This window comes from Trachurus trachurus (genome assembly GCF_905171665.1).
Source record: "Trachurus trachurus genome assembly, chromosome: 16".
NCBI classification, from domain to species: domain Eukaryota; kingdom Metazoa; phylum Chordata; class Actinopteri; order Carangiformes; family Carangidae; genus Trachurus; species Trachurus trachurus.
In genome coordinates this window covers 22,547,349-22,562,781 of record NC_139902.1, presented here as the reverse complement: position 1 = coordinate 22,562,781, position 15,433 = coordinate 22,547,349, and the positions used below count along the sequence as shown (strand labels likewise).

The following is a 15,433-nucleotide window of genomic DNA, read 5'->3' as shown; positions in this document are numbered from 1 at the left end:
GGTAAATGCTCTGCTGAGTCTTGTATTATATTCTCACCCTGAGGGCCAGTTGATTGAGACAAACAACACTTTCTGTTTCTCCTTCTTAAAGCCACAAAATACCTACCAGAAAATGACATAAGTGACATCACTCAAGGTTCTCCAGCAACAAGAAATGACATGCAACAATGTTTACGTCAAATTGGTCCTTTAAAAATAACTACGGCTTTTGTTATTTATTGTTCTTGGTTTCACTTGATTTTTTTTACCCACAAGCCAACCACATATTGTGAAAACAGGAACAGAGGCAACATGAGTACACTTCATAATACAACTATCCCTTACCTGCTAGACAAGTGAATCAGGGTTTGAAAGAGGTTTTGGTCAAATTATAAGCTGACAGTAATTGTTCACATACTGTGGCAGCCTAAGTCTGAAAAAATTATGGCACGTAACGATGTTTAGAGGTAAACAGTTTAATTTAATATGAACAAAAAAGGTTACAAAGTCTTAACTAATGCACAAATAGATGTGCCTGTAAATATCTATGAAAATAGAACCAATGTTTATATATTTACACAACTGAGAGCATTATGAGCATAGTTATTAAAAATGGTTATATTTGTTGAGGAAAGGCCCGCAGAAGTCTTCAATCTCCTGCTCCAACTCCTAATTGAAAAAAAGAAGAAACACATCCACCTATTAACAGTGGCATACACAGAGACATTTTATATAGCGCCTGTGATTGAAAAGCTAAATCTACAATTACATCATAATACGCAGGGATGTAGAGTGTAATATTTACTAAACACAATCCCTGTGGTAGTCTTTGTTGCTACGGGTTCTTGTCCTCTCATATTTCAGATCCAATTTTGGCTTCAAAACCAATGGATTTTCCAATCAATTCTGTCGCTTTATGTTAGTTTAGTTTAAGAGGTGGTATTCACAGGTACTGTGTGAGCTGTGATTCTGGATGTTCAGCCAATCAAGAAAGATGGCTTTTTAAGGAGGCACATATGACCTGCTCAAGTCAAAGGTTTGACTGAAAATCAAAGGCACTCTAGTGGAGTCCCAGAATGAAAGCATAATGGGTCCCCGCTATAAAAATAAGGGAAAATTTAATATCCTTGATTTTGAGTGCTGACTCAGCTTTTTTTTTTTTTTTTTTTTAAACATTTCATAACAGTTCCAGGATACTACTATTGTTCCCACAGGCATGACTTCCTGATAGCCATTGTTAAAAGTTATTACTTACCTACCAGTGGTTTTCCTCCTGTGATAAGTCAGAATATACTATCTACAGTGAAAAAGAAGAGCTACATCTGCTCATCAGTACAATCAAACATGTGCTAACCTGTATTAGTGCTGTTTTGTTGAAGTCTCGTCTGTGTCTATAAATGCTCTGGCACAGCAGTGCATAGAGCTTCTCCAGCTTGTAGACCTCGTAGCCCTCAGTCTTGGTCACCACTCTCTCCAACAGATGCTGAAAAAATAGAGGAAGGACAAAGAGAATGATAAATAGAGGATCTTTATGGAGGAAAACTTAAAGGGGAACTATGCAAATCTGGTCACTTTTCCGGTGTTTTGCTAACCCTTCTCCCGGCCATGGGCATTTGTTTTCAACAAAGCTGTCGAGAAAATCAACCCATGGAGCAGTGTAAATTTTTATATCGACATACACACGTTACAATGTGTATATTTGTGTAGTCTTATCTGTCATAAACAAGAGATTACGGGGCGTGTTTGTGTCGTGGGGCCGCAGCAATGAGAGCTGGGACACCAGGTCGGAGGCGCTGATCTTCCAAAGTTGGTTTTCAAGCCAATAGACGCTAGGTGGAAGGCAGAGAGCCTCCGTTGTCCCTCGTAACAAGTCATTCATTTAACCGTCACAATTACTCCAAAGCTGTTTAATTAAGGTTAATTAAGGAATTAATAGTTCATCTTTAATATATAGTGCAGAAAGAGGATTGACCAGAAAAAAACAAATCTTCTGCTTCTATAGTAAGTAAGTAAGTAGGTAATAATTGTATTATAGTGTCCTGCACAACAAGGTGCCCAGCCCACACAGGCTTACAAGACACTCACATAAATCAAGTACAGTCATAAAAAGAAAGTGCAATTAACATTCTCCAAATGTGAATAAGTGAAGTCAAAATTCAGAAACCAAACTGGAGGGGTCACTATGATGAGATGGTGTAGAATAAGCCAGCCAGCCTGTGCTGACAGCCACAGTATCACACTAGGGATGCACATGATTAACCGTTTAACCGTTAACCGATAACAAGAACTTTGACCAATTAATACTATCGGTTATTTATTTATTTTATTAGCTCCTTATGTCGTCAACTCATGGGGGCGTGTCGACACATGCAGAGTTCACGTGCCTTCAGTCATATTTCGCAGCAACAAGTTACACAGGAGGACTGACAGTATGTGCAGCAGCCCCCATGAAGGAAGATCAGACAATAAATGTAGCCTACACGGACATAGATGTGCATCACCTGTAACAACGGCGCAAAAAAAAAAAAAAAAAAGAGGACGTCGCTGCTCTCCAGCCTGTTCACCTGCAGCTCTCCTGCAGCTCCACAGAGGAGCTGTCAGAGGAGCTCTGCTGCTCCTTCAGCCTGATGTTTGGCTGCACTTTGTATAAAAACAGTTCTACATTGGACGATCTAACCTCCAGAGCGCGATCAGCTGAGACAGAGCGCACTGATCAGCTGTCGCGGCGCACGTGTGTATTTAACGGCAAAAAAAAAAATTTGAAACCAAAAAAAAAATTTTTTTTTTTTTTTTTTTTTTTTGGGCCATGCGCTGCAAGATTCTTAATCTTATCGGTTAACGGTTAATAATCGGTTAACGAGCGTCGGTTATCGGTCAGAAAAAAAATTCAAAATGTGCATCCCTATATCACACACCTTTAATTTGTCTCTGTCCACCACCAGAGGAGGAATTTCCTGGTCCAGGATCTGCAGAGCTTTGTCCACATCAATCACCTGCTGCTGCAACACAGCGTTCTTCAGACCCCGAGTCATTCGCCTCGCACTCCGCTCTGAGACACAAAAACACACGCAAAGTATTAAGACTACTGAGACATACTGTAACAGTCTGCTCAACAAAGCATAACGAAACAACTGTGATGAGGGATTTAGTAGATTGTGAATTGGCATTTCTCTGCTGATATCAAACCTGTGTTCGTGTCCTCCTCTCCTCTGACAGCTGCAGACGGATCCGTGGTTGAGGTTTCAGTTGCTTCCACCTCCATCGGCTCAGCAGGGCTCTTCAGCTCTGCCTCCTCTGCTGTGGCTACCTTGTTGTTCCTGTCATCTGCCAGTCTTCCAGCCTCACATTTCTCACTATCAGTTTCTGTCAGCTGCGTTTCACACACTTCCGCTGTGCTGGTTTGTCTCTGGGTATCACCCTCTTTGTCAGTGCAGCTGTCCTTGTTGGTGTTCTCTAAAATACTTTCACTGTTCTCATCTCCTCCCGTTGCTTTCGCCGTGTTGTTTTCCTCTGACTTTCCTGCTTCGCAAGTGACAGATTTATCCTCAGTTTCTCCGTTTTCACACGGGACAACCTTGTCTTCAGCAGCTTGACTGCCCTCTTCCATTCCCTCCTCTTTCTGGCTGTCCTGTTTCTCCACTGCGGGGACTGAATCGCCTTTCTCAGCTTCTGCAGGCCCCTCCTCTACATCAACCACCATCGGATCCTCCTCTCCTCCAGTCCCCTCATCACGCTCTGCCACCGTTTCCTTCTCAGCCTCCTCCTCGTCCTCATCTCCATCTTCCTCCTCCTCATCAGACCCTAACTGTGCATCATCTCTGGACACATTAGGAGAGGGGGATGTCCTTTTCCTTACGATGCAGCCAGTGGCCCAGCGACTCCTCCGCCTTTTCTTCCTATGGACTGGAGGAACAAAAGGAGATGAAAATTTATGTTATAGTTATTGTATGTAAATTTGTTTTTTGTTATTTTTGTTATCTATAGTTGTTTTCACCTGTATTTTTAGGTATTGTAACAGTAGAGGCACTTGTATTGGGGGGAATGGCAGCCGTGGCTCCAGCTGGACAGAGGGCCATGTCAGCAATCCTGGCCTCAGCTGGAGGCATGTGCTGTTTGGGAAGGACGTGGTAAAAGGAGGGAGCGAACTGGGAGTCGGCGCAACCTGAGGTGGTGAAAAAAACAGAGAAACTTTAGGACATTGTTTTTTTCTTCTTGCACTTTTGCGTCTTCCTAAACTGGCATTGCATTGGTTAAAATAAAACAAAACAAATTGTATTTTGAACAAAGTAAAACTGTATAATGGAATTAAATGTGATACACTGAAATTACAAATATACATATTGTCTAAGATACGTGTAGCGGTTTTCAAAAATTAGCAGCTACACAGTAAAATCAGTCCAAGGGCAATTTATCTACTCTGGTTAATATTTAAAACTAGGCTCACACAGAACCTCAGAGTTAAAATTAGAGGCTAGGATAAAGTTAATAAGATTTTTTTGCTTCCTACTATTACTTACAGACACACACACAGACACACACACACACCTCTTGTGCTACGTGATGCTTTGATCTCCTCACAAATCTTCTCAAAATCTTCGTCCAGTTCATCTGTAATGATGGCATGGACAGTGTCCTTCAATGCGCATGCTCGGTGGCGGATCTGGCGGTCTGGAGGAGAAAAACCAAACAAACACAATTTATAATTTCTTTCATCACCCAAGACTATTGAACAGAAGATAATTTACATATTTTACACGAGTTTGATATACACAGTGGTGCTCTTTGTACCTGAAGGGTCCCTGTCCGGGTTGTATTCAAGGGCATTTTGCCAGATGAGATCCACATCGTGGAGGAACTCTTTCGCTGTCTCATACTGATGGAGGTCTATCTTTGCGATAACTGTCGACAGGTCCATGGGCTCCTTGATCACCTCAGCATAATCTGGGACCTAAAAACACACAAAGACGCTGATGTGAGCATGACCATTACGGGACGAATCTTAACATAGGAGTGATCTGAGACTTTAGCAAACCACAGTATGAACTACTGGTGGGAATTTGGGATTTGCACAACAGACTGCCTTTATTTGACATTTTAAGGTTTTAAGGTTGCCATTTATGCAGGATTTTAATGTCTGACTTTGGTGCCTCCTGGTGGCACAAACAAAAACCAAACTCAGCAGAGATGCGAATGATCACCTGGGGAAAAAAAAACACTGAATAGAAACAGTATAAAAACACAGACATAACCACTTGGCCGTCGGTAAGTAAGCTTCAAATGAGGCAACAGATCAGCAGAGAATGGAGTTTAATAAAAACAGCTACCTCATCTAAATCCACAGGTTTTGCAAAAGCTTTGAAGCGTTTATCTTGGGACAGCCGGTTGGCGACGTCACGCAGGAAGAGGCGGAGCTCCCTGAGGGTGTTCTCCTCCTGCTCTTCCAGTTTCTGGGTTTCCTCTTCTGTCAGCTGACGTGGAGGAGGTGGAGGGGCGACAGGGAGCACCTCCAACGCATGGAGCACTGAGAAAAGGGTTGACAAGTATGCGTCTGTAAATTGCTGTATTTGTGTCATTTATCATCTTTTACATAACAAAACACACTATGCCCTGATATATGCTGTATGTTTTGGACTTGCAACCCCCCTTATGTCTGTTTTATACTTTGAAAATGTTACACTCCTACACTTATCACCTAAATAATTATGATGGGTAATGTCACACTAATACCAAACCACAATCATTTCCTCACCAGCTTTCTTTTTTGAGGGAGGAGCCTTTGCAGCCTGGTTGAGGATCAGGTCCTCAAAGAAGTCTCTTCTTTCTCTACTGGTGGGGACCTGGACATAGAAAACCTCCCCATACTCCGCCCGAAACAACTCCTGAACCTGAGGCAAGTAAGTGAGGGATGACAGGGGTGTTAAGTAAGAACATACTTCCACCGTCAGTCAATATTGTATCGCTCTTCTCTTGATACCTCCATACTGAGTTGATCGTATCGCAGGTTGCAGGTGGCCAGCAGGAAAATAGGAGAGAAGGCGGGGATCGAGCTGAGCAGGCTGAGGAAGGTTGCTCTCAAGGCAGGGCCCACCGTTTCCCACCACTGTCCGATGTGAGGGATGTAGAGGATACTGGGAGCTGTACGCTTGGCTTCAACAAAAATCTGCAGGGGAAATATCGTTAAAAAGTATGAATATTGTGTATCGTAACATGAAAAACATAAACATGAAAAATGGCTGCACTTCCAGAGCACACAAGAATCGAAATGGGGTTAGCTAGCTCCGCAATTTAGCTAACTTCAGTCGAAGAAAAGAGGTCACAGAAAAAGAAGAGGCGGCTCTTGGAAAGTGAAATAATAATGTTTGATGCTTAAGTCATCAGTCTGTCTGCACTGGTAATTAAAAGCTGTGTATGGCTCCAGGTGGTTATGTAGAGTGAGCAAAACTTACAAACAGCTCCTTCAGAGTGTCCCTCACAAGTTTGTTTTTCACTATTTCAAGGTGCTGCACAGGTTCTGGGTCATTTTACTTATTTTAATTTAACACTTCAGGCCTTGACAATGTATGCATGTACTATTTGTCCGTAGTACATATTTATCCCCACTGCCCATGATGTGAGGAGGTGGGGCCCATGAACTACAGTCTCTGTAGCAGCCATTTTGGCCAGTGAGGTCCACTGGAAAGGACACACTGAATTTGACAAGGCTGCAAGACTTCAAAAGCTCTGTTTGAGGGCTAACATCCCATGAATTGTCACTTGTTATTCCATATCTACATGAAAACCTCATTTACCTGAGCACAAGTCTCCTCTGGTGCCGTCGCACTCGCTCCAAACAGCACGGCCATGTCCAGGGTGTACACGGTGAATTTCTCCAGAGCATGGAGGACAGCAGGAGCCAGATGGGAGCTCTGACCAGAGCCCGGCCGGCCCTCCAACAGCAGCCTGGGGCGGTAGGACGTTGGCTGGCTGAGCACACTCCTACACAAGGAGAGATGACAGACAGCTCCTAAGTTGCTTAAACAATGTTCAAAAACATTGGAGCCACAGGGACAGCAGATGGTTTACAATATTCTCCAAACAAAGATAAGGGGAACGGAGAAAAGATAAGTAAGACAAACAAAACTAAAAGCCTAAGCTCCATAGATAGTTTGTTTATGTTTTTTTTAAGTATGAGCTCATTTTTGAGTGTTTCACAATTTGTAGTGTCCTTAGTTGCATGAAATAAAAAGTAGGGTTGTCACAAGAACCGATACTTCGGTACCAATTTGATGCCGACACGAAAAAAATAAACCGATACTTGCTTTTTTCTGGTACCGTCAGAACCGAATATACAACTTTTCCCCTGTTTTAAGCCCTATTAAATTCTGTGCAAAAAGAAATTGAAGCACAGTTATGTTAAATACTTGACAGTTTGAAACAGTTTTCAATAAAGTAGTGAATTTAAAAGTACATGGGTTCTGTTTTTTTATTTTTTTTTTTTTTTTTAATCGTGGTATCGAATTACGGTAGTATCGAGAATCGTGGAAATTCACAGGTATTGGTATCGACTACTGAAACTTGGTATCGTGACAACCCTAATAAAAAGTAACTTTTTTTTTTTTATGGGACTACAATTTTGATTGATAAAGTTATAGGAAACAATTCTTATTATGCTTATAGTCTGAAACAATGAGTAAACAAATAAGCCTCCTGTTTAACAATCCCTAATGAATAACGGCTAAACTACCTAGTGAGGTTGAGGAGTCCGTTAGCAGCAGGTGTTTTGGGTTTAGAGTGAGGGTTCAGCGCGTTGGAGCAGATCTCAGAGTCCTCGTCGTCACTGAACATCAGCTCATCCTCAGACACACCACAGGCCGAGTCTGGAAAATTACAAACAAGCTCAAACACACACCACAGCAGTCATTCCTAATGTCTAATAACAGCCTTATTCAAAAATGGGTGGCTAAAGGACAATCCGTTGAAGTTATCTATTCTGATTACTAATTGACAATTAAATTAAATCATCTAAATGAAAAAATGCACAACCACTAACAGAACACATGAGGGCCAGAATAAATCAAAACATAGCAAGATAGGAGAACGAAGCAGGACTTTACCCCGTGCTCTCTTCCTCTTTAAGCCCTGCTCGGCGTGCGGGTACACTCTGCTGACCGCTTGGAGGATGTTCTGCAGGGCGGAGCTCAGCAGAGGACGGATGGCAGGAATCAAGGCCTTGGCTGGAGACACCACGGCTCTGAAAATCACAATTGACATAATGTTTAGATTTTGTTTATAGAAAAGTGTTTATTATACTGTAAAACAAAAAGAGGTAGAAGATACAAAATAAGCAACCTCTGGGCAGCAGGCACCATCTTGGACATAGCGGACATAAAGTCTTTGCTTGTGATGGAGATGGAGTTGACATCAAGTACGAGTTTCTGTGATGAGGAGTAGATTTGTGGGTAGCGGCGCCGCAGTGCACACAGCGCAGCTTCTGAACACACTGCCTTGATGTCTGCCCCACAGTACCCTGCCAAGTAAAGACAAACAGCTTGTTGTTAATGTCCATTAAGACGATCAGCTAAATTCAATCTGCAGTCTTGATGGGACAAGGATTTCGGTTGTGCGGCACAGACTTTGTCCTGGACTCATTCCAGGATCATTTCATGACATGTAAATATCCAGCTCTGCTCTGCTGGCAGGATGTGTAGTTATTGTTGCTGTATGCAAACATACCGACACATTTATCAGCCAATTCTTCCAGGAAAGAGTCAGAGGGTTGAGGAGTCCATTGTCTGGTGTGGATCTTCAGGATGTCTTTCCTAGCCTGCGATAAAAAAAAAAGAAAAGAAAAGAAATCACAACATTTCAAGTTCAGCACCAAAACAATTAGTCCCCAAATCATTTTAAGAGTTTTTTTCAGACTTTCTATTCTGTTTTCTATGACCTGAAGATAGTGTTTGCTTTTAAATATGCAATACTATATACATTCACTAGCAAAGTAAAGCAACCTGGACATGAACATTGAACATTGAATATAGACAAATGTGAGAACCTAGAGTTCCTCACCTCTCTGTCGGGCAGGCCAAAGAGGAACTCTCTGTCAAAGCGCCCTGGTCTTCTCAGAGCTGGGTCGATGGAGTCAAGTCTGTTTGTGGCTCCGATCACAACAACCTCTCCTCTAGCATCCAGTCCATCCATCAGAGCCAGGAGGGTGGACACAATAGAGCTATAGGGAAAGAGTAAGACTCAGATTACCGTCCGACTCTCGGTCAGTTGAAGGTGCTGGATTGTAATGACGATTATGTCAAAGTCACAAACTTTGTATTTTCTTAGCTCTTTCTGATTCAGATGACCTGCAGGTAGCTGTGGTGTATTACAGTGTGAAATCCCCCTATCTAGACTGATAGGTAGCTGTTAATGTTGCACACTCTATGCAAATACATCTTGGGAGTTGAATTTGACAAGGTTGCAAAACTAAAAGGCATCTTCTAAGCTATATCAGTAAAGAGTGAGGGCAGTATTTACTATATTTGCTAAGTAGCTGTCACAAAAACCTACATGTACTGTACATGTTTTAATCATCACACATGAACAGTATAAGGTAAGCAGCTTGGCTGACCTGTGGATCTGGTCTTGACGGCTGGACCTGACTGGAGCCAAACCATCAATCTCGTCAAAGAAGATGATGGCTGGCCGCATTTGGTATGCCTGCAAAACAATTCATTCAGGAACTCAATCAGTCACAGATTGTATTGTCTAATGACCTGACACTTAAAATGTAAATGCATTAACTTAAATCATTGTTATGTACAAGTTCATATGTGAGAATATGATTCAGACTATTCTGATGTTCTTTGTTTATATAAAGTTGGAACAAAGGAAAGATATACATTTGTCCCTGAAAGTCTTCCTATGTTGTGCCTTGAGGAAAGGTTTGGTTTACCTGGTCAAACAGCAGGCGTAGCTGTCTCTCAGATTCTCCCACCCACTTACTGAGGCAGTCAGCTCCTTTTCTCATGAAGAACGACACCTTTCGCTCTCCCTGACTGCACTCGTTGGCCAGCGCTCTGGCTACAAGGGTTTTCCCTGTGCCCGGTGGACCATAAAAGAGACAACCCCTGAAGACAAAAGAAAACATTACAAAGACCAATCATGGGAATTTCATTTTGGGAGTTAATTAAAGCATTAAAAACACACCTGGGCATGCATATCAGTCACACATCACTAACCCCCCCCAAACCAATCTAACCTATCAACACACACCATTTACCTGGGTGGCTGTATCTTGAACCTTTCAAAGACCTCTGGGTAGAGCAGAGGGAAGACCACCATCTCCTTCAGCGCTGAGATGTGTCTACTCAAACCTCCAATACTGTCAAAGCGCACCTGGATAAAAAACATTAATATTGTTAATAACATTTTCTCCTGTTTTTCAGTGCCTCTTTACATATTTGATCAGGGTAATCTCTTGTTTCGATCAATACAGAAGTGTGTAAAGCCCCTGTTTATTGAAACTGCTTCCACACTATCTTCTCACCGTCCTGTCGATGTGCATGGGGTCCACATCAGCAAGGCTGGCTCCGATCTTCATCCTGTCCTTGTGGATTCCCAGCAGGTCTTCTTTCACAAGATTCATAGGTAGACATCTGCATGGAAAAACACAAAAATAATCATTTAAGTCATACATTAACAAGTTGACCCCACTCCGACAGCCTGTGACAACACGCAAGAGTTACCAAGAATAACCCTTAAGAGATTTTTCCTGAAGATTTCTACGCTTCCCCCGTTTTGTGCTCTTTACACTTCACTATTTCTCTTACTTGTTGACTGATCTGCTCCTGTTCATACTCCTCCTTCTCTGGAATTTCTCATCGTCTGAAGATGAGGAGGTGGAGTCGCTGCTGTGGATGGCATGTCTCCTTCTGCACGGGCAAAGGATGCAAAAAACACTCCATGGTTAACAAGATATCCAAACATCAAGGTACATCGCTCACGTCATACAAGAATTACTGTTGTTTAGGGACTTTCTGGATTAAAACTGACTTGAACCTGAACACAAACACGTCACTGATGCAAAGGGATAATGCATCAATTCAGAGAAGAAGAAGAAAAGAAAGAAGTCTGAGGAATATGATGTAACATCATGTACAATGTGCAGCAACAACACAGTGGTGACCCAATCCAGCCAGTTTAAATGACAACACCTTCACCATATAAGAAACCTGACTAACACACCACAACAACAACATATAAAGAGAGATAAACTTCAGAATTCAAGTACCCAAAATTCATATTTCTAAAGGTGAGGGATGCTTCTGTTAAGATACACATAAACTATACCAAATCCTGGCTAAAATTCACCTTTCAACAATTAAAATGTGACAAATTTTGGATTAGTTCATTTCAGAATTTCAACCTTACTGCCACACCCAAATGTGCCAAACCTGCTAACAACCATAGAGCTAGCAGAGACAGATAGCACCCCACAGACGAACTAAAGACTAGACATAAACACTGACAAAGACAAATGGTGAGGGTCTTACCTCTCAGAACTACTCCTGAGGGTGGGAAGATCAGGAAAAAGAGCAAAAAAGAGGATTTTTGGGAAGGAGTTGATAAAAGTTGCAACTGTAGGTGTAAGTTGTTTTTTTTATACTTGCAATTGTGAATTTTGTGTGTATGGGCTATGAGTAGGTAATGTTTTTAAATGTCACACTGTGAGTAAGAAGTTATTCTTCCAGGATATGATTTGATCAACCAAAGTAAGAAAAAAGTGGAGTGTACCTGTTTCAGTGTTATTACTGAATTCTGTCCTGTATTACATACAAGTAAATTATGAATAATTACAGGCGTAATTCTGGCTATTGTATGAGTTAGACCACTTTTCTGACGTATTAGTTGAAAGATTTACTTAACATGTTACAATTTTGACCATTGTAAAACAGATCACATGTAAAACGTATCACAGAGTTTCAGAGTAATGTGTGGTTGCTGAGCTGTCACACTAACCGGCTGGTTCTCCTCCTGTTGTATGGGCTCCTCGGGGCCGTGGAGCTGAATCTGAACCTGCGTCTTGTAGGAGACGAGTGGTCCTTGAAGTACATGCTGCGTTTCCTGGGCTCTCTGGGTTCTGAGGAAAAAAACAAACCAAAACAAAAAAAAAACATTTATATACTCAAAACGGTGTCAAAATGTTGAAGGTAAAGTAAAGCCTTAAAGAAAACACTGGCTTTTCTGCACAGTGTCTCTTGATATAGGACACCGTCTCACTTATGTTTATGTATTATCACATTTCAAGTAACATTAAATCAAAAAGGACTTTTATGAATGAACTGATTGATAGTTTTTGAAAGAACCAATACCATCCAGCGGGGCCTGGTAGCGAACCACTGTCTTTCGCTGCCTTAAGTCGTAGCGCCTCTGGTTGTCTTCTTCCTCATCCTCGCCATCCTCATCGTCATCATCTTCTTCTTCTTCTTCCTCCTCCTCCTCATCATCATGATGATCCTCTCTATCTTCCTCCTCCACTTCATCGTGATCATCCTCATCTTCTCCTGTAAATTAGGTGGGGAAAAAAGTAAATAACATAAACTACTGCTGCTGTTTACATCTTCATACATAAGTTCTACTCCTGCTTTTGTTTCTGTTTTAGTAGAAAGTGACTCAATCCAGTACCGACATTGGTATCAGACAATTTCAAAACAGAATTTCCAACTCGTCCTGTAGCTGATTATGTCAACGAGTGTATAAAATAGAGCCACTACAGACACCTGTCACATCCAGCTCAATTGAAGAGGCACTGAGAAGCTGCGTGATGAAATCGAATCATTGTCACTGTCTCAGAATTAAACCAGCTTTGTAATTTATCCCCCAAAAAAAAGAAAGAAAAAAAAGCTCAAACATCCGGCTATGTTTGTGTGAAACTGTCTGTATAACTAAATAGCATGCTTGGCATCTCATGGCAATGCCCATAATGTGGTTACTAGCCATAATCCAGCTCACCTTGGTTTTCCTTAGTGTCTTTACTCTCCACATTCGTCCTCAAAGACCTTAGCATCTGGCCCCTGGTGTAAACACCCAGCTGCTCAGAGGGAAACAGGTCATATACTTATGAAATCACGTTGTTTTGTTTAAATTTAATTTCAGCCAGTCATCTTGAAATTCAAAAACTGGTGTTTGCTGATGGTGTTTGTACCTCTTCTTTGGTGTCTCTATCTCTGCTTCTCAGTCTGCGTCTCATCTTCTGCATGTCATCCATCTTCTGGAGGACAGCTTCAGCAGTGCTGAGGTTAAAAATGGGGGAAAAAAATTAGCAAGTTCACCACAAAATTAGCAACCCATTGGTTTCAAATTGAACACCATAATAGCCGTGTGTAAATGTGTCTTCAGTACCTGCGGTGGTGCTGTAGCTATATTTTCAGAAGTAGGGGAATTAGGAACAGAAACTGGAGAAAAGTGTTGCTGAACTCACTTGGTGATGAGGCGGTCGTAGAGCACCGACTGGTTGCGTGAATCCAGTTTGTATCGGGTAATTCGCGAACTCCGCCGCACTGAGCGATCCTCCTCCTCCTCTTCCTCTTCCTCCACTTCTCGGCTCTGAAGGCTGAAGCGACTCCTTCTGGGAGTGGACGATGCCTCCACTTCTACTGGAACATCTGGGGCACCAACAGAAACACCATTTGTTAGTTTGTTAGTAGCGTAGACCGTCCTAAAACAAATTTCGGACGCAACATAATCTAAACACTCAATGGAAAAACACTGCAGCAGACTTTACCCGCTTGCTGCTTGCCGCTGGATGCTTGTCCCTCTCTCTGCAAACGGGAAGATTTCCTGAAGTCAGAAAGGAAATACTGCATTAAAGAGTAGTCCCTTGTGTCATCTCACTGCACTTTGTGCTTTTTAAATGTGCATTTATGAACACAAATCTTGGTGCATCTTAAACACATCACAGATCCAAATGTTTGCCTTTGCTACAGATTCATACTTAGATTGTGACAAGGTGAGTGAACTTGCATTACCTGGTGCAGAGGCCTCCAGCCTTGTCTTCGTTCACAGGTGAGCTAGTTGCTGGCTCCATGTCAGTAAAGGAGGACTCTAGCTTAACTCTCTGTCCTCTGGTCCTCAGAGAGTGATGGAGACCACTTCCCTCGTCCCGTTTCATATCAGTATGTCCCTGGAAGAACAGTCACCTCAAGAGTTTATCATTTAAAGTACACATAGTGTTTGTTTTCAAGACACCAAGTTGTAGGGTGAGGTAAATCATGTTCAGTTAATCAACTAAGAGTTATGTTTGAAAGATCATTTGCAAATATAACTTGGCCAATATGTAAACTCACTTTTAATCATATGTAACATTATCAATATCCGTCCATGAATGAAGGTTTTTACACTTTGCAAACGTTTATACAAACACAAACACACACATACAGTCACTGAATCATCCACCACCTTTGTTTTGTTATTGAAACTACGCTATTCAAACAACGCTTTACAGAAATAAAATAAATCTTTGAAAAAATAACAAACATATTTTCAAAACTGGGGACAAAGTTAGCATAGTAGTTTACTTTTAATAGTGCATTTATAAAGATCTTCACAACTGTAGATGAAGTGTCTTCAATGAATGAATAAATGAATGAATGAGCTCATGATAAAAAAAAAACCCCAGCTCGCCCTCAAATCCTACACAACCAAAACATATCCCTTTGCTTGGACAGTAAACTTATGATATAAAAGTTCAATGGTCAATGATAAAAACAAAATAGAACTGTATAACTTAAACAAGATTATTATTATTATTTTTTTTTAAGTGCAATGTGTTTGTGATTGTCAGTGAAACGTTGTGAGCAACTTCTGGTGCGAGTTTTGACAATTTTGTCAGTAGTCCCACTAAAGTGAGCATCTGTCAATAAATATAGCTAACATTAGCTTAGCACGCTAGCTCAAACTAGCACAGCAAAGTTTACGTTCATAAATAATTCATCCATCCTTGATCGTGGGCTGTGATCTAACCGTGCTGTCCTGTCCGGGTGAATAACTCACGTTAGGCGTGCTGTTTTCGGTGCTGCTGAAGCTGTCGTCCAGGGCCCGGGTGGACCGGGACAGCCGGGCGGACTTTCTCTGCGACGCGGGAAGCAGCGACAGAAACTCGGAGCTTGTGTCCAACTCCATCGACCTCCTCTTCGGAGTTGCCGCCGGTTCCGCGCCGACACCACCACCACCGCTACTACCGCCGCTGCCGCCGCCGCCGCCGCTGCTGCTGCGTAGTATCACCATCTTGACTCCAAACCGAGCTTACAACCGGCACCACCGACGGATAATCAGACACTTTTCCTGCCTCGACAGTCTAAACCTTTTACAGTGTGAGCGCCAACATAGCATGGACAACCGTAAACGTCGGCCAGCTGACACACACACACACACACACACACACACAACTATCTCCTCACTAAACCCTTGATTTCTGGCGCCATAA

General features: G+C 42.0%; 2 protein-coding genes across 2 annotated transcripts in view; one reads left to right on the top strand and one right to left on the bottom strand.

The window, feature by feature from the left end:
* mrpl32 (mitochondrial ribosomal protein L32) overlaps window positions 1–15,433 on the top strand; it is a 133,402-nt gene that overhangs the window by 110,695 nt on the left and 7,274 nt on the right. The gene's annotated exons all lie outside the window — the stretch shown is intronic.
* On the bottom strand, window positions 511–15,371 carry atad2 (ATPase family AAA domain containing 2). The gene is made up of 29 exons (XM_083989238.1): window positions 15,001–15,371; window positions 13,977–14,131; window positions 13,733–13,788; window positions 13,430–13,613; window positions 13,154–13,241; window positions 12,961–13,039; window positions 12,321–12,512; window positions 11,968–12,088; window positions 10,779–10,880; window positions 10,496–10,604; window positions 10,229–10,344; window positions 9,902–10,076; window positions 9,578–9,666; window positions 9,025–9,184; window positions 8,692–8,782; window positions 8,308–8,485; window positions 8,073–8,209; window positions 7,703–7,835; window positions 6,768–6,954; window positions 5,954–6,139; window positions 5,729–5,864; window positions 5,304–5,500; window positions 4,768–4,927; window positions 4,525–4,647; window positions 3,974–4,141; window positions 3,166–3,882; window positions 2,895–3,028; window positions 1,334–1,462; window positions 511–648 (listed from the first exon to the last, which is right to left on the bottom strand). Exons 1-29 carry the CDS (start codon window positions 15,232–15,234, stop codon window positions 586–588), a joined length of 4,599 nt encoding a protein of 1,532 aa, XP_083845364.1. The 5' UTR covers window positions 15,235–15,371; the 3' UTR covers window positions 511–585.

What these genes read in the sequence shown, in the direction of transcription:
- atad2 (XM_083989238.1), bottom strand. Translation starts at nt 15,234, where the DNA reads ATGGTGATACTACGCAGCAGCAGCGGCGGCGGCGGCGGCAGCGGCGGT. An exon ending in ATAGAGACACCAAAGAAGAG is followed by an intron (nt 13,040 to 13,153) that starts GTACAAACACCA and finishes CCCTCTGAGCAG; the next exon opens with CTGGGTGTTTACACCAGGGG. An exon ending in TACGCCTGCTGTTTGACCAG is followed by an intron (nt 9,667 to 9,901) that starts GTAAACCAAACC and finishes ATTGTTTTGCAG; the next exon opens with GCATACCAAATGCGGCCAGC.